The 22,689-nt window shown below is 53.0% G+C and overlaps 1 protein-coding gene across 1 annotated transcript; it reads right to left on the reverse strand.

Moving 5' to 3' along the window:
* Positions 1-2,755: 2,755 nt before the first annotated feature.
* Positions 2,756-20,138, reverse strand: LRFN1 (leucine rich repeat and fibronectin type III domain containing 1). The gene is made up of 3 exons (XM_053474167.1): positions 19,905-20,138; positions 5,444-6,845; positions 2,756-3,786 (listed from the first exon to the last, which is right to left on the reverse strand). Exons 2-3 carry the CDS (start codon positions 6,823-6,825, stop codon positions 2,946-2,948), a joined length of 2,223 nt encoding a protein of 740 aa, XP_053330142.1. The 5' UTR covers positions 6,826-6,845; positions 19,905-20,138; the 3' UTR covers positions 2,756-2,945.
* Positions 20,139-22,689: the final 2,551 nt, after the last annotated feature.

Consider the following 22,689-nt stretch of genomic DNA (forward strand, 5'->3'; position numbering starts at 1 on the left):
AGGAGACGGAGGGACATGGAGAGGGAGAGGAGAGGGATATGGAGAGGTAGAGGAGATGGAGAGGGAGAGGAGATGGAGAGACATGGAGAGGGAGAGGAGATGGAGAGACATGGAGAGGGAGAGGAGAGGAGATGGAGAGGAAGGGACATGGAGAGGTAGAAGAGACAGAGAGGAGATGGAGAGACATGGAGAGCTAGAAGAGAGGGTGTGTGGAGATGGGGAAGGCTCAGAACACGTACCGTCAGCAGAGGGAAATGAGGACTGGAGGAGAGCGGTGGGGGGTATTTAAGAGGCAGGAAGGGGGTCTCTGATGGCAGCCAGACAGCTGCTCTGCTGGAGAGTAATTAGTAGTAGTAGGCGCGCGGCGCGGAGCATATGGAAAGCAAATTAAGGGAATCTGCCAGCGTTCCCGAGATTATCAGACTGGGGAGCACGGATCCCTCGGTGCGACGCAGAAAGACCCCCGTACTCACCCCCGGATGCCCCAAATACGGATTCTGCCCTTTTACCCCACAGACCCCCAACACATGAACATGAGAGACACCACAGAGCAGCCCCGGGGCAGTCACTTCACAGCAGTCTTTGCCTTCTATAGACGGACGGACAGGTGGGGTAGATGGACGGATAGGTGGGTTAGATGGATGGATAGGTGGGGTAGATGGATGGATAGGTGGGGTAGATGGACGGATAGGTGGGTTAGATGGATGGATAGGTGGGGTAGATGGACGGACAGGTGGGGTAGACGGATGGATAGGTGGGGTAGATGGACGGATAGGTGGGGTAGATGTATAGACGGACGGACAGGTGGGGTAGACGGACGGACAGGTGGGGTAGACGGACGGATAGGTGGGTAGACGGACGGATAGGTGGGTTAGATGGATGGATAGGTGGGGTAGATGTATAGATGGATGGATAGGTGGGGTAGATGGATGGATAGGTGGGGTAGATGGACGGATAGGTGGGGTAGATGTATAGATGGATGGATAGGTGGGGTAGATGGATGGATAGGTGGGGTAGATGGATGGATAGGTGGGGTAGATGTATAGATGGATGGATAGGTGGGGTAGATGGATGGATAGGTGGGGTAGATGTATAGATGGATGGATAGGTGGGGTAGATGGATGGATAGGTGGGGTAGATGGATGGATAGGTGGGGTAGATGGATGGATAGGTGGGGTAGATGTATAGATGGATGGATAGGTGGGGTAGATGGACGGATAGGTGGGGTAGATGGATGGATAGGTGGGGTAGATGTATAGATGGATGGATAGGTGGGGTAGATGGACGGATAGGTGGGATAGATGGACGGATAGGTGGGGTAGATGGATGGATAGGTGGGGTAGATGGATGGATAGGTGGGGTAGATGTATAGATGGATGGATAGGTGGGGTAGATGGATGGATAGGTGGGGTAGATGTATAGATGGATGGATAGGTGGGGTAGATGGATGGATAGGTGGGGTAGATGGATGGATAGGTGGGGTAGATGGATGGATAGGTGGGGTAGATGTATAGATGGATGGATAGGTGGGGTAGATGGACGGATAGGTGGGGTAGATGGATGGATAGGTGGGGTAGATGTATAGATGGATGGATAGGTGGGGTAGATGGACGGATAGGTGGGATAGATGGACGGATAGGTGGGGTAGATGGATGGATAGGTGGGGTAGATGGATGGATAGGTGGGGTAGATGTATAGATGGATGGATAGGTGGGGTAGACGGATGGATAGGTGGGGTAGACGGATGGATAGGTGGGGTAGACGGACGGATAGGTGGGGTAGATGGACGGATAGGTGGGGTAGATGGACGGATAGGTGGGATTGAGGGGGTTTAAATGCGTTTGCATGGTGCCAGGTTCGCAGTTTGCTGGATGCTGGGAATAATTGTCATTCCATGGGGAGGACTTACACTCGGTCAGGTCATTATACCGCCATACGTAACAGAAAGACGGACACCAAGAACCGAAACAGACGCACGAGGTACCGAGTCACAGAAAAGACTTTAATCTCCCCGGCGCCCACCCTCGCCTCTCCGCCATACACGTTCGGGGGTAGGGTCGGGGGAGGGGGTGACACAGGTTTTTAATGTAAAAACTTGTGTTGTACATTTCCATAGGACCTCCTGCCAAGTCCTCGCACGGCTCCTGATGGATTCAGAAAGGATCCAGACCCGCTCGATGTACGAGGCGCAGGGTCTGCAGACGCCTCTCTAGAGCCGATCTCTCGCTCCGCAGGAAGGGTCGGTACAGCGGGTTTGGGTATCGTGTCGTTTGTGCATATGTCCTGTTTACCCCAGATAGACCAGCGTCCCCACCCCCCGCCTCCGCTCAGGGGCAAATCCCCCCCGAAGGGGCGAGAAGGTGCCTTGTCAGGGTGGCTCCTCGGCCCCCATGCGCTGGTCTCGTTCTTGGTTTAAGGCACTGCCTCAAGGGCTCAGTATCTCTCTACCGTAACCCGGAAACCCACGCGGCCCTCGTTACCCCAAACCTCCCGAGGGGCGGGTTACAGGTGGATGCCCTCATCGGGAGGGAGCGTGGAGGGGCTCGTCTACAAATGGTGGCCTCCCGACAGGTAGTGAAATGAGCAGTTTGGTCCCGTTTTGTGGCTCCCTCCTCCTCCAATGAATTTGCTGCATTGTACGAGGATACGGAGCGCGCTCCTCGGGGAACGGGAATGCCCGGAGGCGCTGGAGAGCTGCGGTGCCGAGCTGGTGATTCCTGCCGTCGGTAACGCAGCCGGGGCGGTGGACGGGGGGAAGCGGCACCGGGTACGGGGGTGGTGACGATGATCGGCCCCCATTCTTCATACGGCTCCCGCGTGGAGACATCCCGGCGACAGCAAACATTTCAGAGGAAGGAGATCCCAACGTGAACACTGAAACAAAGCATGGGGATGGAACGGAAATGCCCCTCCATTCTACCTGCCCCTCCCGAGGGCCGCTGCCCTCACACGGTGCTCTCAATCATCCACTCTGTGCTACTAAATGCCACCCTCCGATGCCCCAGGGCAGCCTCCTGAGTGTGCAGCTCCGAGGTGGACATGTGTCTCTTTGTCCGTGCCCGTCGGGGGTAACTGTGGCTCTGGAACAGGCTGTAGTCTCCATCAAACGAGAAGCGGTGCTGATAAGTCCTGGGGGCCGGTTTGGCTCCGACTCGACTTTGCGTTTCAGCGGCCATCAGACACAGAGAGGTGGTGGAGCCCAAGGCGCTCGTCTCCGTCTGATCTCCATCCCCGGACAGGGAGGACAGGAGGGCCACCGTCTGGAGGTCATTTGATGTCTGAGTTCTTCTCTTGTCCAGCTTGGTCAGAGGGGTCGGGGCAGGTGAAAGCGGAGGCTCCTCTCTTTTCCCGGGGTCTTTGGCCTCCGCTGGAGGCTCTTTGGACAAAGGTTCATAGTTATTGTCTCCGAGCTTGGCACACGCGTGTGCACACGCGGCGGCTTGCTGCCCGTTGGTCTGGGAGTACACGTTACTGACTCCGGCTTTGCCTCCTTCCTCTTGGCCGCTGTACACCTTGTATCTGATCATCAGGATGATTATAAAGACCAGCACGGACGCCACGATAATCCCCCCGATGATGATGATCATGGTGCCCCCCAGGAACTGAGTGTGGAGGGGCTGGCATCGGCCCGGCTCTTCCCGCGTGCTGAACTGGACGCAGCCCACCACCCGAGTGGCGGTCAGCGACGTCATCCCGTCGTCATACACGGCCAGGACGCAGAGATCGTACTCCCGGCCGGGCGCCAGGTCGTTCACCAGGAAGCTGCGGTTACCGGGGGGGATCATCCTGCGGGGGCAGAACAAAGACATTAGAGCGAGAAGGGGTACAAAAAGCGGGCAAAAAAGACATAGCGGGGAGTGAAGCGGGAGGGGGTGCGGGTCAAAGGTCAATGAGTAAGAAAAGTAAGGAAAAAGGAGGCAGCTGGGAGACGAGGCGGACGAGCCGGACGTCAGAAATAATATCTAATAAAGTTACTAGAACCTAATAAACGCCTCGCTGGGACAGACGGACAGCATGCGCGGGACGCACTGCCTGCGACCTGTTACTGAGGCCGAAACTTCTCTCCCCGTTCCCTGTAGATTGTAAGCTTGTGGGCCGAGCTCTCTCTATACTCTGCGTCTCCCCCTTCCCTGTAGATTGTAAGCTTGTGGGCCGAGCTCTCTCTATACTCTGCGTCTCCCCGTTCCCTGTAGATTGTAAGCTTGTGAGCCGAGCTCTCTCTATACTCTGCGTCTCCCCGTTCCCTGTAGATTGTAAGCTTGTGGGCCGAGCTCTCTCTATACTCTGCGTCTCCCCCTTCCCTGTAGATTGTAAGCTTGTGGGCCGAGCTCTCTCTATACTCTGCGTCTCCCCGTTCCCTGTAGATTGTAAGCTTGTGAGCCGAGCTCTCTCTATACTCTGCGTCTCCCCGTTCCCTGTAGATTGTAAGCTTGTGGGCCGAGCTCTCTATATTCTGCGTCTCCCCGTTCCCTGTAGATTGTAAGCTTGTGGGCCGAGCTCTCTCTATACTCTGCGTCTCCCCGTTCCCTGTAGATTGTAAGCTTGTGGGCCGAGCTCTCTCTATACTCTCTGCCCCATATCTCTCTCTGATGGCGCCGTCTGTGTCCTGTTTAACCCCGCGCATGCCATTCTCTATGACATCGAGGTCTGTCCTCATTTCTGCCAACATCAGAAGCTTCTCCTTTCATAACCGAAGCATCACCGGCAGCGGCACGCGACGAGGCAACAGGCAGCGCATGTCCCCCCCGAGGGCCGGACCTTGCAGTCACCCTGTCTCCTCGTCCAATTACAGCAGTATTAAGGGGGCAGCCGTTGGTGTGGAAATATATAACCCGTACCTCCTAGCATTCATAGGGGCACCTGCCGGCAGATCGGCCCTATCCGGCCCCTGTAGTCTGTAAAGACTCAAACCTTAATCAGTCGTTGGTCTTGTCTTAGATTCAGGAGCCGTATGTCTATCCCTCACCGTATTACCCTCTACCACTTCTGCTGGGAGGCTGTTCCACGTATCTACTACCCTCTCAGAGAAGGCAATAGGTAGGTTTATCCTGTCTCAGTCTTGCTGCTTTTAATGAGATTTCACATTTTGGTCTCAGGATAGGGATCGGTTTTTCGCAGGTCATCGGTTTCGCCATCAGAGTCTCTAGAAGTTTGCGAGATCGTTTCGTCTCCAACATATTCACAGAATAAGATGCAGTCGCGAAAACCTGGAAGACCTCAGCGGTCCCTTCCTACACCCACAGCGACCGATGAAGAAGAGACACCTGAGCTGGAAAGTTCACGTAACCCAACGTCTTATTCTAGGAATATGTCGGCTGCTACACCGTGTCACAAACCTCTAAAGGGTCTTCGTGGCCAACGAGCGACGTTCCCTTTGGGCCCGCGGCCCATTAAACGTCACATGGCGAGGCATAAAATGGCGGCTGCTATCTGTTCCTCTCACCTGTAGACCAGAGAGTCGTCGAGCGAGCTGTTATACTGGATCTGATACATGCGGATTCCAGGAATGTGGCGCTCGGGCGGCCACTGGATGACCACAGACGTGGACCTGAGTTTGTCCACCACAATCCTTCTGTCCTGCAGGTTCTTGGTATCATTGAATCCGGACTTTGCGGAGGTTGTGATGTCAGAGGACCCAGGATCCGACTCTTTCATGTGTGCCGTATTGTTGACCAGGAGTGGAAGGGGGACCACTGCCAAATCCACAGGGGCGGTGGCCTCTCCGGCCGCGTTGGAGGCAATGCAAGTGAAGGCACCGCTATCTTTTAGCGTGGTTATCACGATATCCAGCGTCCCGTTATCATGAGCCAAGATCCTGGTTGTATTGTGGATCAGCTTCCCATCTGGGCCAATCCAATGGATCGATGGCTCGGGGTCTCCTACTGCCTTGCACTTTAAGCTGACCGCTTGCCCTTCCATGACAAAGGGCTTGCTGGAGTAGTGTCGGGTGATAAGCGGAGGATCACATATGAACTCCTCCTCCTGGATGGACCAAAAATACTTGTCGGTCAGCTGCTCCGGGGAGGCGCATGTCTCCAGGTCATCTTCTCTGGTTAGGCGTCGGAGCCAGAGAAGTTCACAGTTGCAGTGCAGAGGGTTCCCTCCAAAGCTGATGGATAGAGATGAAGGGTTGGAGCCTCTCGCGTTGGCCAGAACCTGAGACCTGAGGAAGAGGTTGTCTGGGGGCAGCTTGTGCAATCGGTTGGAGGTCATATCGAGTCTCACTAACTTATTAAGCATGGTAAATGTCCCTTCTGCAATGTAGTCAATTAAATTGTGGTCTAAGGTCAGTGTGTTGAGGTTGACCATTTGCCCGATGTCCTCCCAAGGCAGCATCTCCAGGTTGTTGTAAGAAAGGTCCAGGTCCTCCACCGTGGACAGGAACTCGTTGAAGGCGCCCTGTTGGATGGAATTGATCTGGTTGTTACCCAGAATGAGGTGACGTAAATTACCCAGACCTCTGAAGTGTTCGTGTCTTAGAGCAGACAGTCTGTTGTTGTTCATGTGCAGGGCCCTTAGAGCGCGCAGGTCGGAGAACGCCAGCGGTATTATCTGGCTAATGGTATTCCGCGACAGAGTCAGGTGCACCAGGTTGGTCATGTTGGCAAAGTCCTTCCGTCTGATGATGGTGATAAAATTGTCGGTAAGGCGCAGTTCGACCGTCCGACGGTCAATGGCAGGTGGCACAAACAGGAGCCCCGTCTTGGCGCACAGCATGGTCAGGGTCGGAGAGTTGGTCTGGCAGATGCAGCGGCCGGGGCAATGCTGTGCTGCCCCCATATGCCCCAGGGCTCCCATCACCAGCAGAGACAACAGCATCTCCATGGCCCCTCGGCCAAGAGAATCTGCGAAGGAAAAAGAAGGAAGGAGTTAAAAATCATACTTTCATTTTGTCTAAAAATACATTCTCTTGAAACGGCTCTACAGCCCGGGGTCACCTGAGGTAATAAACTGAGAGACGCGCAAGGACAGCGCTCTATGGATTGTTTATCGCATGCCGAGAGGACGCATTATCTGTCTCCCCCCCCCATCTTGCCAGACACGGGGGCTTCTCTGACCCAACTCGATGCTGTATCTGCCCCTACGAGGCTCCTTCGTTATGTCGCGACCTGAGCTTCAGGCTAATATGGAACAAACATTGGATTCTGACACGGAGCTGACACTTAGAAAGGCTGATAAAAGATTCATACGGAGGGCGGCTCGCCGCGGGAGCCGGGGTCAGACTGCCGGAAGATGTGAGGGAAGGTGGCTTCTGTGGAACGTTCCGGTGTCTCCTGTCAGTCTCTCGCGCTCTAATCCTGCGGAAGATGTGAGGGAAGGTGGCTTCTGTGGAACGTTCCGGTGTCTCCTGTCAGTCTCTCGCGCTCTAATCCTGCGGAAGATGTGAGGGAAGGTGGCTTCTGTGGAACGTTCCGGTGTCTCCTGTCAGTCTCTCGCGCTCTAATCCTTCGCCTATTTACTTACAGGCCTCTTAAGTTACTCGTGGACCGGGAAACAGATTCCTCGGGGACGCTGGAAGCTTTTTTACTGACAGAAGATCAATAGCAGCAGTCGGCGAGGTTCTGGGGAGCTAACCGCTCGGCGAGGTTCTGGGGAGCTAACCGCTCGGCGAGGTTCTGGGGAGCTAACCGCTCGGCGAGGTTCTGGGGAGCTAACCGCTCGGCGAGGTTCTGGGGAGCTAACCGCTCGGCGAGGTTCTGGGGAGATAACCGCTCGGCGAGGTTCTGGGGAGATAACCCGAAGCTCGGCGAGGTTCTGGGGAGATAACCGCTCGGCGAGGTTCTGGGGAGCTAACCGCTCGGCGAGGTTCTGGGGAGATAACCGCTCGGCGAGGTTCTGGGGAGATAACCGCTCGGCGAGGTTCTGGGGAGATAACCCGAAGCTCGGCGAGGTTCTGGGGAGATAACCGCTCGGCGAGGTTCTGGGGAGATTACCCCTCGGCGAGGTTCTGGGGAGATAACCCGAAGCTCGGCGAGGTTCTGGGGAGATTACCCCTCGGCGAGGTTCTGGGGAGCTAACCGCTCGGCGAGGTTCTGGGGAGATAACCGCTCGGCGAGGTTCTGGGGAGATAACCCGAAGCTCGGCGAGGTTCTGGGGAGATAACCCGAAGCTCGGCGAGGTTCTGGGGAGATAACCCGAAGCTCGGCGAGGTTCTGGGGAGATAACCGCTCGGCGAGGTTCTGGGGAGATAACCGCTCGGCGAGGTTCTGGGGAGATAACCCGAAGCTCGGCGAGGTTCTGGGGAGATAACCCGAAGCTCGGCGAGGTTCTGGGGAGATAACCCGAAGCTCGGCGAGGTTCTGGGGAGATAACCCGAAGCTCGGCGAGGTTCTGGGGAGATAACCGCTCGGCGAGGTTCTGGGGAGATATCCGCTCGGCGAGGTTCTGGGGAGATAACCCGAAGCTCGGCGAGGTTCTGGGGAGATAACCGCTCGGCGAGGTTCTGGGGAGATAACCCGAAGCTTGGCAAGGTTCTGATCTCCTGGGGGCCCAAATGACCCGCTGGTGGCTTCCATCCCCCCTCAATCACTGCCCTGAAACTATGGGTCAGCTGAGGAATTAAATGCCACCCGGTGACCACTGACTTAAGGAAGCCACCCCATGGTGGCCATCATGTGAACAGGCCATGGGCTCGCCTATTGCCACGGTAACGGTAAAGCGTTCATTGGGGGTCCAACCCTTACCGCCAGGGTCTTGGTTGGGGATCTCTTCAGATCTTTCCTTAAAAGCTTTTAGAAGAAGGTTTCTCCGCCTACAAAGTCTTTCAGCCTATCAGCGCCCGCTCGCTGCGTCACATGACCACAGGCTAGAATCCCAGCGCTCCTTTATTTTGTTATCTTTGTTTTTTGTCCGTCGCTTTGTTGGGAGACGAATTGGATTTTTATGAGAATTCATTAAAAGTTCTGCGAGATCCGGACATTTAACGTAATTGAGGGGTTTTTAACCCAAATATCCTACTTTGCTAAATTTTCACCAATTTCACCCGGGCTTCCCTGGAAAGGCCGGAGATGGCCAAACCTGCGCGTCTACACCACCTTATGACGTTATCCCTTCGGAGCGAGAGTCTGAGGGTCGGGGGTAATAACGCGTAACCGCGGCAACAAACGGGGGGGGTCCTCAAATTAAGGACAAAAAGCAATGAATTACAAACTTCTTGCTCTCAAACTAAATTTTCCAACAAACTGCGACGAAGGAACGAAGAGAGTCGTGGCAGCGGTCGACAGAGTGACGACTAGGTGGGGACTCGGGGGGGGCAGACTCGAGGCAGGGGGGACTCAGGGGGGACTCATGGAGGGAGACTCAGGGCGGGGGGGACTCGAGGCGGGGAGACTCGAGGCGGGAGGGGGGGACTCGAGGCGGGGAGACTCGAGGCGGGAGGGGGGAGACTCGAGGCGGGAGGGGGGAGACTCGAGGCGGGGGACTCGTGTTCCTTTCACTTCCCGGCAGAGATCTGTCAGCCGCCGGAGGACGGGGAATGTGAGCCTGAGCCGCGCTGACACTCTTGGACAGGACAAGCGCGCTCTTTTCACTTTGATTAGACCTCACATAGAACAAGCTGGCGGCTCCAGACGGTGCGGCTGTCAGGGCCGGGGGGGTCATGTGTCAGATTCCCCGACTGAAAGCTCTGCGTTACTGCGTGTGCACAGTATACACCGTTACATGTATGTATCTACACAGCTCCCTCAACATACGCTATCTATTCACGGGGGGAGTCGGGGGCCAAAAGGACACGAGAAATACCCTCACCTGGGGACTCCAGCACTGTACCCACTACTCCAGGAGAGGGTCTGTAAAGGGGCAGAACCTCCTCTTCCCTCACCTGAATTCAAGCAGGGCGCGCTCTATGGAGAAGCCAGTTATTGGTGGCACCCGGATCCTGGCGCTGGGGAAGTCATTGGCCCCAGGGGTGTCAGCAGGGGCCCCGTCCTTCTAAAACCTCTAATGGCGAAAATCAACGAGGCTTTGCAGTAAAAATTTCCCGTAAATCCTGGATTTTGGTTCATTTGCTCGTCTCAAAGATTGAAATCCGAGGCCACGAAAGGCCACTTCGTTATTAATTAACATTCGCTGCAAATCATTCAACAATTACGGCTAATGAGGGCTAACGAGCTGAGCGCTAACGAGCGGCGCCGTGTGACGGAATACGGGCCATGTGACCCCAATACCCGGCTGGGGGGGGCTTTGATTCACAGCCAGATGCCCCATTCTGGAATTTACCCCATCAGATAATATGCCCCCCCATGTCACTGACGGATTGGGGGCAATAAAGTAAGAGTCTTGGTCAGCCCCGGAATATTTCTTGTTCGGGGGTCATTGTGGCCCCTGGGGGGGGCTATTGGTTTATTCCAATGAGCCCAAGACCCCCTGATCAAAAAGAGACATCAGGAGAAGACAATCCGCAGAGACCCAGCGGAGAGAGATCGCACGGCAAATCACGGGGTTAAAACACAAAATATAAAACCAGAGAAATTATACACAAACGGGAAAAAACGGGGGAAATCAGAAATCATACATTCTGGTCAGGAATCGAGACCATTTCCTGCAATGTCTGTAGATCCCGGACCCCTGGGTGACGGCAGCCATAGGGCCCATTGCCTGTTGCTCGTTGCCGGTTAGGCGCTACTGCCGGTTAGGCGCTCGCTGTCGGTTGGCACCTGCTGCCGGTCAGACGCTCGCTGTCGGTTGGCGCTCGCTGTCGGTTGGCATGCGGAGCGGGCAGTTTTTGGTGTGAAAGGAGAAGCTAAACCGACGCTCCGCATACCGAGCCGAGCGAGGAGAAGCCATTAAAGAAACGGTTCAGAGACCTCTGGGGAGCGCCGGCTGCCTCTCTAATCTCTGGAAGAACCCCGAGGCATTTGCGACATCTGACCCGGAACGGGGAGGACTGAGGCCCACGGAGACCATCGGAGCCTGAACAGGCAGCAGGCCGAGCCGAGCCACCGCGCGAGGCGTCACAGAGAGGTCTGGGGGGCCGCGCCAGGAAAACGACTGACGGCAAAGATGGAGACAGAGCGAGGACTCGGAGACGCCGGCTAACGTAGAGCCAGAGAGCCCGTGGGGGTAGTTAATTAATGAAATACCCCCCTCTCGCCACCCCTCGCTTCTAGCGGCTCTGCAGGTTGGACTTCTAATGCCTCATCTGGGGGCAAAAGAAAGGAGGACGGAAACGGGAAATTTATCATAACTGCCAACAGAAATCAGCCAGGAGCAAGAAGAATCCAGTACGGAGGTAACTGACACAGAGAACCCAACAGATGAAAACGGAACCCACGCGGAAGGAGCGGACGGCGAATCCAGAGCGGACGCGGCTCGAGAAGTCAGGGGAACGACTCCGTCCTCATCATGTCCCCCAAACGCAAAGACCACCGACTTCTCAGCCAACGGAGTGCGACGGACAAACAGGCCGAGGGCTCGTATATTAGACAGACGTGAAAGAGCGCAGATGTCGGGGCAGGAAGGACTCCGTATTATTCCTCCCCACCATGTTATACACTCCGCAGCCAGGCAGCGAAACGAGTTAAAGCGCCGGTGATTTGTGTACAGAGTGAATCGGCTATCCTTAGCGTGCGAGGAGTCTGGGGAGCCGGTGATTACCCCCCCCGGCATTCTGCTGGGCTCGGCACCGGAGGTCGCGCGGCTCTCCTTTTATTAAAGCAGATATTACGGCCCCTCCGGGCCCCCGAACTCTCTGTTTGCATAACATCACCGGCGCCATCATTAAACCCCATCCGCATTCTCCACTCGCCAGCTTCCTCATGGAGACGCACAATGATGTCATCGGTGATGTCATCAAGGAGATAATAGAGGTGGGGGGGTAGCCCCGGATGGCAATAATTTGATTTCTCTCTTAATGTTATTCATTCGCTTTCTTTGATAAGAAGCCAAACTTTCTCACCCCAAATACCCAGCAGATAAAGCCTCCTCGGCCGTGATGGGGAGTCACACAGGGAAGCCACCAGTGGGGCATTATCCAGCTTGTAATACCCCGCATCACCAAGTGCCCCCACTCACCGGGCAGAGGAACCCAGAACCTGCCGGCTGATCAGACACATTCACCCCGACTTTCCGCCGTTTCTTTGAGTCGGGATAGTTGGGTGGTACGGTGCGGGGATAATTCCTCCCCCTCTAAGTAACTAATGCTCAGAATAAACAGCCGGATTCTGCAAATCTCCGGGGGCCGAGGGGAGCCGCTGCGCTTCACCATAAAAGAGAAATCGATGGATTGGCCTCTACCACTTCTGCTGGGAGGCTGATCCGTTTATCTTTCAAGGCAGCTCTTGATGCTCCAGGAAATAGAAGCACAGAAGAGAATTTATCGGCAAAACTGTAGCAGAAAGAAGTTACCGCGTCAGCAAAAACGGGTGATTTATTTCTCTTCACTACAATCTCTTCATCTTTAGCATCAAAGAACATTCATATTTCACCTCCCGGCTAGTGACCCCCCCCCAGGCAAATGACCTCCCCCCGGCTAGTGACCCCCCCCAGGCAAATGACCTCCCCCCGGCTAGTGATCCTTTCCTCCCGGCTAGTGACCCCCCCCCCGGGCTAGTGACCCCCCCCCGGTTAGTGAACCTTTCCTCCCGTGATCCCTCCCCGCCTAGTGGTCCCCCCCCCCCGGCCGGTAGAACACCTCCCCTCTCCCGTCAGCGGCTGTCCGCGTCGCGTGGAATTATGATCACGTTTCTGTTTTACAGCCGATTTTATGGGATTTTTATTATATTTCAGTATTTACGTCTTTAGGTGAAATTAAAAGGAACAACGTTTGTGACGCCGAGCGGCTTCTCCATTATTCCTCGTATTAGAAGCTAATAAAAAACCTTTATATCATCTCGCAATAAACGCCGGGCACGAGGGGGGGGGGCAGACGTGCGGGGGTGGGGGGGCTAAAGGGCTCTGCCGGGAAACTAAGGGTTAAAACCAAAGTCGATGTAAGTCGGTCTCGAATTGATGGCGATTCCCGCGGAAATGATATTATGATGATTATTAATAATATTATTCTTTATAAATATGTGGGTGAGCCGATGATTTGATTGTAACTGCCCCCAAGGCCCCCCCCACGCAGGGCAGTTTAATTCTACCACAGAACGCCCGGTCAGGGTCAGTAAAAAGCCCCCGAGGGCCCTTCGTATCTCCCTGGCTCATCGCGATTGGGCCAAATCCCTCTATGGATCCTCCGGCGGAGATCACATGACATTCACATGTCGCCAGCAGATGCCGTGGCGCGGATACAAAAGTGAGAGCGAAAGGGAACGATAACTTTAAACCGACAAGAAGATTAACGCCAGACGGGGCAGGAAAAGAGGGGACCAGGAGCTGACAATCTATTACAGGGATCCATCAAGTGCCATCACCGGGATCTGCTCTTTAGATCTGACGCATATATATATATATATATATATAGACACACACAGTATATATATAGAGAGGAGAATGTATATATATATATATATATATATATATATATATAGAGAGAGAGGAGAATGTATATATATATATATATATATATATATATATATATAGACACACACAGTATATATATATATAGAGAGGAGAATGTATATATATATAGACACACACACAGTATATATAGAGAGAGGAGAATGTATGTGTATATATATATATATATATATATACATATAGACACACAGTATATATAGAGAGGAGAATGTATATATATATAGAGACACACAGTATATATATAGAGAGGAGAATGTATATATATATATATATATATATATATATATATATATATATATATATATATATAGACACACACAGTATATATATATATAGAGAGGAGAATGTATATATATATAGACACACACACAGTATATATAGAGAGAGGAGAATGTATGTATATATATATATATATATATATATATATATACATATAGACACACAGTATATATAGAGAGGAGAATGTATATATATATAGACACACACAGTATATATAGAGAGGAGGATGTATATATATATAGACACACACAGTATATATATAGAGAGAGGAGAATGTATGTATATATATAGACACACACAGTATATATATATAGAGAGGAGAATGTATATATATATAGACACACACACAGTATATATAGAGAGAGGAGAATGTATGTATATATATATATATATATATATATATATATATACATATAGACACACAGTATATATAGAGAGGATAATGTATATATATATAGACACACACAGTATATATAGAGAGGAGGATGTATATATATATAGACACACACAGTATATATATAGAGAGAGGAGAATGTATGTATATATATAGACACACACAGTATATATATATAGAGAGGAGAATGTATGTATATATATAGACACACACAGTATATATATATAGAGGAGAATGTATATATATATAGACACACACAGTATATATAGAGAGAGGAGAATGTATGTATATATATATATATATATATATATACACATATAGACACACAGTATATATAGAGAGGAGGATGTATATATATATAGACACACAGTATATATAGAGAGGAGGATGTATATATATATAGACACACACAGTATATATAGAGAGGAGAATGTATATATATATAGACACACACAGTATATATAGAGAGGAGGATGTATATATATTTAGACACACACAGTATATATAGAGAGGACAATGTATATATATATATATAGACACACACAGTATATATAGAGAGGAGAATGTATATATATATATATATAGACACACACAGTATATATAGAGAGGAGAATGTATATATATATATAGACACACACAGTATATATAGAGAGGAGGATGTATATATATATAGACACACACAGTATATATAGAGAGGAGGATGTATATATATATTTAGACACACAAAGTATATATAGAGAGGAGAATGTATATATATATATATATAGACACACACAGTATATATAGAGAGGAGGATGTATATATATATTTAGACACACAAAGTATATATAGAGAGGAGGATGTATATATATATAGACACACACAGTATATATAGAGAGGAGGATGTATATATATATAGACACACACAGTATATATAGAGAGGAGGATGTATATATATTTAGACACACACAGTATATATAGAGAGGACAATGTATATATATAGACACACACAGTATATATAGAGAGGAGAATGTATATATATATTTAGACACACAAAGTATATATAGAGAGGACAATGTATATATATATATATATAGACACACACAGTATATATAGAGAGGAGGATGTATATATATATTTAGACACACAAAGTATATATAGAGAGGACAATGTATATATATAGACACACAGTATATATAGAGAGGAGAATGTATATTATATATATATATATATATATATATATATATATATATAGACACACACAGTATATATAGAGAGGAGGATGTATATATATTTAGACACACAAAGTATATATAGAGAGGACAATGTATATATATAGACACACAGTATATATAGAGAGGAGAATGTATATATATATATATATATATATATATATATATATATATATATATAGACACACACAGTATATATAGAGAGGACAATGTATATATATAGACACACAGTATATATAGAGAGGAGAATGTGTATATATATATAGACACACACAGTATATAATATATATACCGTATACATAGAGAGAGAGAGAGAGAGAGAGAAAGCACCTAATGTCACATATAATACTCTATACAGAAATCTGCCTCGGGTTGCCATGGTAACAAACTGGGATCGCTGCCACGCTGGATATTAGGATGTAATTGTTTTAACATCGTTTCATATATTGGTCGGTTAGCAGCGGGACACTCCTCGGTACATACCCCCCCGCCCCCTCACTACGGGCACCTCCCCCCTGCCCCCTCACTACCGGCACCTATCCCCTGCCCCCTCACCACGGGCACCGACCCCCTGCCCCCCCACCATGGGCACCGACCCCCTGCCCCCCCACCATGGGCACTGACCCCCCTGCCCCCTCACTACGGGCACTGAACCCCCTCACTATGGGCACCGACCCCCCCCCTCACTACAGGCACTGACCCCCCTCACTACGGGCACCGACCCCCCTGCCCCTCACTACGGGCACTGAACCCCTGCCCCCCTCAGTATGGGTATCTACCCCCTGCACCCCTCACTACCGGCACCTACCCCCTGCCTCCCTCAGTATGGGCATCTACTCATATTACTGATAATTCAGTGCCCCACAGCTCGATGAGACGGAGTGCGGCCCCTGGGGGTCGGGGGCTCCGGGAAGATGCTCAAAAATACAAACACAGAAAAAGTTGGGCCCTTAAGCCGCCCTACCCTAAAACTGCCCCGGGGGGGGTCTAGACCAAGGGGCACCCCAGGCAAAACCCCCAACTACGCGCTTATTACTACCCCGCTGGGGTTGGGGTAAAGGGGCGGAGTCTGGGGGCAGACGGGGTCGGTTCGCTTTCACTGAAACCGGGGAGCCCGGGGCAAATGACTGCGGGAGCCCGAGGCATATGACTGCGGGGGCCCGGGGCAAATGACTGCGGGGGCCCGGGGCAAATGACTGCAGGGGCCCGGGGCAAATGACTGCGGGGGCCCGGGGCAAATGACTGCGGGGGCCCGGGGCAAATGACTGCGGGGGCCCATGAATCTCACCCTCTTTAACTCTTGGAGCGCCAGAGCTTTAATTTCAGGGTTACTGGGCCACAGGGGCAGTAAGTTCACCCAGTAAAAAGGCCCCATCCTGCAGTTTCTGGGGACCAAGCAGGCCACAACTACCCCGGGACTCTCATTAGCCCCACGCGGAAAGCTCTCTGCTCTCCCCGTCCCGACGCCACTTGAGTGAAAACTTCCTTCTGCCCCCTCTCCAGCTAAAAGCCCCCCCTTCTCTCCAGCTAAATGCCCCCCCATTCTCTCCAGCTAAATGCCCCCTTCTCTCCAGCTAAATCACCCCCTTCTCTCCAGCTAAATGCCCCCCTTCTCTCCAGCTAAATCACCCCCCTTCTCTCCAGCTAAATGCCCCCCCTTCTCTCCAGCTAAATGCCCCCTTCTCTCCAGCTAAATGCCCCCTTCTCTCCAGCTAAATCACCCCCTTCTCTCCAGCTAAATGCCCCCCCTTCTCTCCAGCTAAATGTCCCCCTTTTCTCCAGCTAAATGCCCCCCCTTCTCTCCAGCTAAATGTCCCCCTTTTCTCCAGCTTAATGCCCCCCTTCTCTCCAGCTAAATGCCCCCTTCTCTCCCAAACCCCTTCCTTTCATCTTCTGATCGGCGAGCCCCTCTATCCGCACCACGCGGACCCCGGCACACAGGGACCGGCCCCCCTGTCATCTACACATATATGTAGCGTGGTCTATACCGAGCTCAACACATGCCTCACATTAACCCTTCGCGGTCCAGCAGGGGTCTGTTTTTCCGTGGCTGGGCCCCCCTTTGGCATTTTGTTTGCTCGGCCCCCGCGGCCCCCATGTCCTCTCAGCACAATCTGCAGCGTGTGCAGGAAATGCGTGTTCCGGATTCACACGGAAAAAAACAGAGAAAGCAATCTAAATGTGTTACGTGTCCGTGACCTGCCCCCCCCCGCAACATACTAAATAACACGCATGTGATCAGACAATCCGTCCCAAACACGTCACACGCAGCACTAATGGCAGAAACGGTGACGGGGGGACTGCTGAGGCCTGCCCGGCGGAACACGCAATGCACAGGGACCCCTCATCTCCGAGCACATATGTCTGCAACCAACACGGATACATCCTACACGGAACGCGGTGAACTCTTTCCACGCAAAGGTGCGGAAAACAGCAAATTCAGCAAAATGTCAGCAAATAAAACACCCCCCCCCCTGCAGAAAACAATCATCAATTCCGGGGAAATAGCAACGTTTCTCATCATTTTCTGCATTTATTCCAGGATTCCGACAACACGGAACGCAGAACACAGAACACGGAATGCAGAACACGGGAAAATCCAGATTAACCCTTCACATACCTTATATATTTATCTCAGGAATTCTCACTATTTATCGCTCTAATTAATAATCAATGAGCCCAAAGGCTGACATCCCAATAAATGGGGGCCCCCGGGGGCCAGAGCTTTAATGACTTATTAACCCACGGATACCGTCACGACATTAACCCCCTCAGTGCCATCAAATACAAAATGCTGAACAACAACTGAACCGGAACCAGAACCAGCCCCCGTCAGACACATATATACCCCGAGCCCCCGTCAGACACATATATACCCCGAGCCCCCTTCAGACACATATATAGCCCGAGCCCCCGTCACATATATACCCCGAGCCCCCGTCAGACACATATATAGCCCGTGCCCCCCGACAGACGCATATATACCCTGAGCCCCCCGACAGACACATATATTTATATACCCCGAGCCCCCGTCAGACACATATATACCCCGAGCCCCCGTCACATATATACCCCGAGCCCCCGTCACATATATACCCCGAGCCCCCATCAGACACATATATAGCCCGTGCCCCCCGACAGACGCATATATACCCTTAGCCCCCCGACAGACACATATATTTATATACCCCGAGCCCCCGTCAGACACATATATACCCCGAGCCCCCGTCACATATATACCCCGAGCCCCCGTCAGACACATATATAGCCCGTGCCCCCGACAGACGCATATATACCCTGAGCCCCCCGACAGACGCATATATACCCTGAGCCCCCCGACAGACGCATATATACCCCGAGCCCCCGTCACATATATACCCCGAGCCCCCGTCACATATATACCCCGAGCCCCCGTCACATATATACCCCGAGCCCCCGTCAGACACATATATAGCCCGTGCCCCCGACAGACGCATATATACCCTGAGCCCCCCGACAGACACATATATACCCCGAGCCCCCGTCACATATATACCCCGTGCCCCCATCAGACACATATATATACCCCGTGCCCCTGCCAGACGCATATATACCCTGTGCCCCTGTCAGACACTTATATACCCCATGCCCCCCGACAGACACATATATACCCCGTGCCCCCATCAGACACATATATATATACCCCGTGCCCCTGTCAGATGCTTATATACCCCGATGCCAGAGCCTTCTACCTCCAAGGGCAAAATCCAGTTACTGGAGCTACAGAGCTGGGGGCCGAGGGGCCGCGATGCCGGGTTTTTATATGATGGTAACGGGTATCACCGCGCCAGCCACAGGGAGATGTATCGACGTTTGCCCCGAGTCATGCAGCTGGCGTGTCGGATTTGCCCCAGGTCTCTGAGTCAGGGGTAATTAGTGCTGTAGGGCGCATGTTGGCGGCAGGTCTGAGACGTGATCCCGTGACATTGCCCGGGGCTGTTAGATGCCCCGTGTTGTCAGATTTGTGAGGACTGCGTGGCGTGTACCCCGTCCCGGGGCATTACCGGGGCAGCACTGAGTATATTTGTGATGTGTCTGTAGTTTGTGTGACCGGAGACTCCGCTTCCAGCATCTGCCCCGCATTTTACCCCCAGCTCTGCGGTGACTTCAGCACCAGGGACAGCTCCGCATTCACTAACAGTGATTAGCACCAGGGACAGCGTCGTGTATATGGCAGGCCCCTGTGTACAGCGCCGTGTATACGGCAGGCCCCTGTGTACAGTGCTGTGTATATGGCAGGCCCCTGTGTACAGCTCCATGTATACGGCAGGCCCCTGTGTACAGCGCCGTGTATACGGCAGGCCCCTGTGTACAGCGCTGTGTATACGGCAGGCCCCTGTGTACAGCGCTGTGTATATGGCAGGCCCCTGTGTACAGTGCTGTGTATATGGCAGGCCCATGTGTACAGTGCTGTGTATATGGCAGACTCTTGTGTACAGTGCTGTGTATATGACAGGCCCCTGTGTACAGTGCTGTGTATATGACAGGCTCAGCGCCATCTCTTGCCCATCAGGGGCACTTACCTTCAGTATCGCTCTGCCATGCACCCGGATCTGCCCTCTCCTCCTGCAGCAGCCCCTCCCCCCTCACCACCGGAGAGGCAGCGGGTGGCGCTGGGGCATTCGCGGGGCAAGTTTTCCTCCATCCATAACGAAGCTGCCCCAGCTCCTCAGCTCGTGTTCCTTCTTAATGCCCCCAGCAGGGCAGCAGCCATGTTCGCCCCTCGGCATCCGATCCGCATGCAGCCTCCTCCACTCCCTGGGCTCCCCGCGGCCTCCGGAGACTGGGGCAAAAGGGCAGCCTCCGCTCCCTCACAGCAGCGGCCCGGGGGCAGGATGTCACCCAGGGAGGCAGCTTCACCACCGGCCACGTCCAGTCCCTGCCTCGGTGCGTCTGGGGCTGCGGGTGGAGGCAGCAGGGAGGGGAGCAAACAGGGGGAGGAGACAGGACGGAGAGGGGCGGGGAGGGGGAGGAGACGGAACGGCGAGGGGGAGGAGAGAGGAAGAAGTGTGGGCGGGGAGTGGGAGGAGAGAGGATGGACATGGGAGGAGAGAGGATCGGGAGTGGGAGGAGAGCGGGAGGAGCCCGGGCTAGGAGTCGTCAGCAGCCAGGAGGCCGGTAGATATAGGCGGGGTTTGTGCAGAGAGCCCCGGAATCTGCCCCCTGGGTTGGGGGAGGGGGGGTTATAGAGGCAGAAGTGGGTCAGGCATTATTTTCATTATTATCTTACCGCACCGGGTTCCAGACTGACCCCGTCTTACCGCACCGGGTTCCAGACTGACCCCGTCTTACCGCACCGGGTTCCAGACTGACCCCGTCTTACCGCTCTGGGTTCCAGACTGCCCCCGTCTTACCGCACCGGGTTCCAGACTGACCCCGTCTTACTGCTCTGGGTTCCAGACTGCCCCCGTCTTACCGCTCTGGGTTCCAGACTGACCCCGTCTTACCGCTCTGGGTTCCAGACTGCCCCCGTCTTACCGCACCGGGTTCCAGACTGACCCCGTTATACCGCTCCAGGTTCCAGACTGCCCCCGTCTTACCGCTCCAGGTTCCAGACTGCCCCCGTCTTACCGCATCGGGTTCCAGACTGCCCCCGTCTTACCGCACCGGGTTCCAGACTGCCCCATCTTACCGCACTGGGTTCCAGACTGCCCCCGTCTTACCGCACCGGGTTCCAGACTGCCCCATCTTACGGCACTGGGTTCCAGACTGGGTACAGTTCCAGGTTCTGTACCCAGACGCCAGCTGTTCTAGCGAGTATTCCAGTGGCTCCTTTGGGCATCGTTTAGTGGCCCCGGGGAGTTTCTGAGCGTTTCTAGGGCTGGTAATCAGGAGCTGTGTGTGGAAGGGCAGCCCCCGGCAGGCAGCGACTCCTGGCAGGCAGCGACTCCTGGCAGGCAGCCCCCCCGGCAGGCAGCCCCCCCGGCAGGCAGCGCCCCATGGCAGGCAGCCCCCGGTTCTCAGCTCGGGGCCCGGAGCCCCCGTTTGGCTCCGTCTGCGTGGATGAGGCTCCCAGATTCTGGATTTTCCGTGACTGAAGGCGGCTCTCTAATCCCTGCAGTCACACGCCACGCGCTCTCATCTGGAACCGTCACACAGAGCGTCCTAGAGGTGACAGCCGGGGTGGCTGAGAGTGATGAGACACACAGCAGAGACCTCCATGCTACGCGCACCATAATAGGATGCATGTTACCTGGAACCTGCCACGCAACGCGATCATACCGCTGCCACATACTAACTCCCTACATGTAAACCATAACAAACACACATTATGCCGCACACATGACACCTGTACACGCACCTGTATACACGCACACGCATCTCTACACACACCTGTAGACACACCTATATACACACGCATCACCACACACACCTGTATACACGCACACACATCTCTACACACACCTGTATACACGCATCCACACACACGCACCTGTAGACACACCTATATACACACACGCATCTACACTCACCTGTATTCATGCACACGCATCTCTACACTCACCTGTATTCATGCACACGCATCTCTACACTCACCTGTATTCATGCACACGCATCTCTACACTCACCTGTATTCATGCACACGCATCTCTACACTCACCTGTATTCATGCACACGCATCTCTACACTCTACCCGAGAGTAGCAGGCAGGAGGAGGCAGGTGCAGGCGGGGGGTAAAGGATGCCATTATCAGGGGTCAGTAATGCGCTGGAGGGTCCACCGCCCCGCATCCAGGTAACTCACGGCATGCGCGCCGTCGCATTACCTGCCCCGTGATGAGGCTCCGGCCAAGGGCTCTACCTTCTAACACCCCGTCACCCGGCCGCGCAGGACCAAACCCCGCAAATACCTCCAGATACCCCTAATGCCCCTGTTAATAGAAATCCTCTTTTCAATAACCCCCCTCCCCCGCCACGCTGCACGTCTGGGCTTTGAATTACATTTATCGTCAGAGATTCCCTTCTCATGATTGGCAGCAGAGCTCGGCGCATGCGAATGAATGAATCCCCCCCGCACCTCTACTGACCGACGGGGATACCGGCCGCTCCCAGGAGGGGCAATTAGTGTCCGGTGTGGAACCGGGATGGGGCTTTTGCAGCACTTTCCAAATCGGGGTTCATTTTCTTGCTGTCCTGAATCCTATGAGATTTGCCCAAAAATATATTAATGTTTTAGACAGACGGGAAATGCTTCGAGGTCACCGATCGCTGGGCCCTGACCCGCGTTGGGTCTCTAGTCCGCTCCCCACCGTCCACCAATGACCCGCAGAGGGAGAACATCCCTGATCCTTTAGAGGATCCCTCAGTA

The sequence above is a fragment of the Spea bombifrons genome, chromosome 8 (assembly GCF_027358695.1).
Source record: "Spea bombifrons isolate aSpeBom1 chromosome 8, aSpeBom1.2.pri, whole genome shotgun sequence".
NCBI lineage: Eukaryota > Metazoa > Chordata > Amphibia > Anura > Pelobatidae > Spea > Spea bombifrons.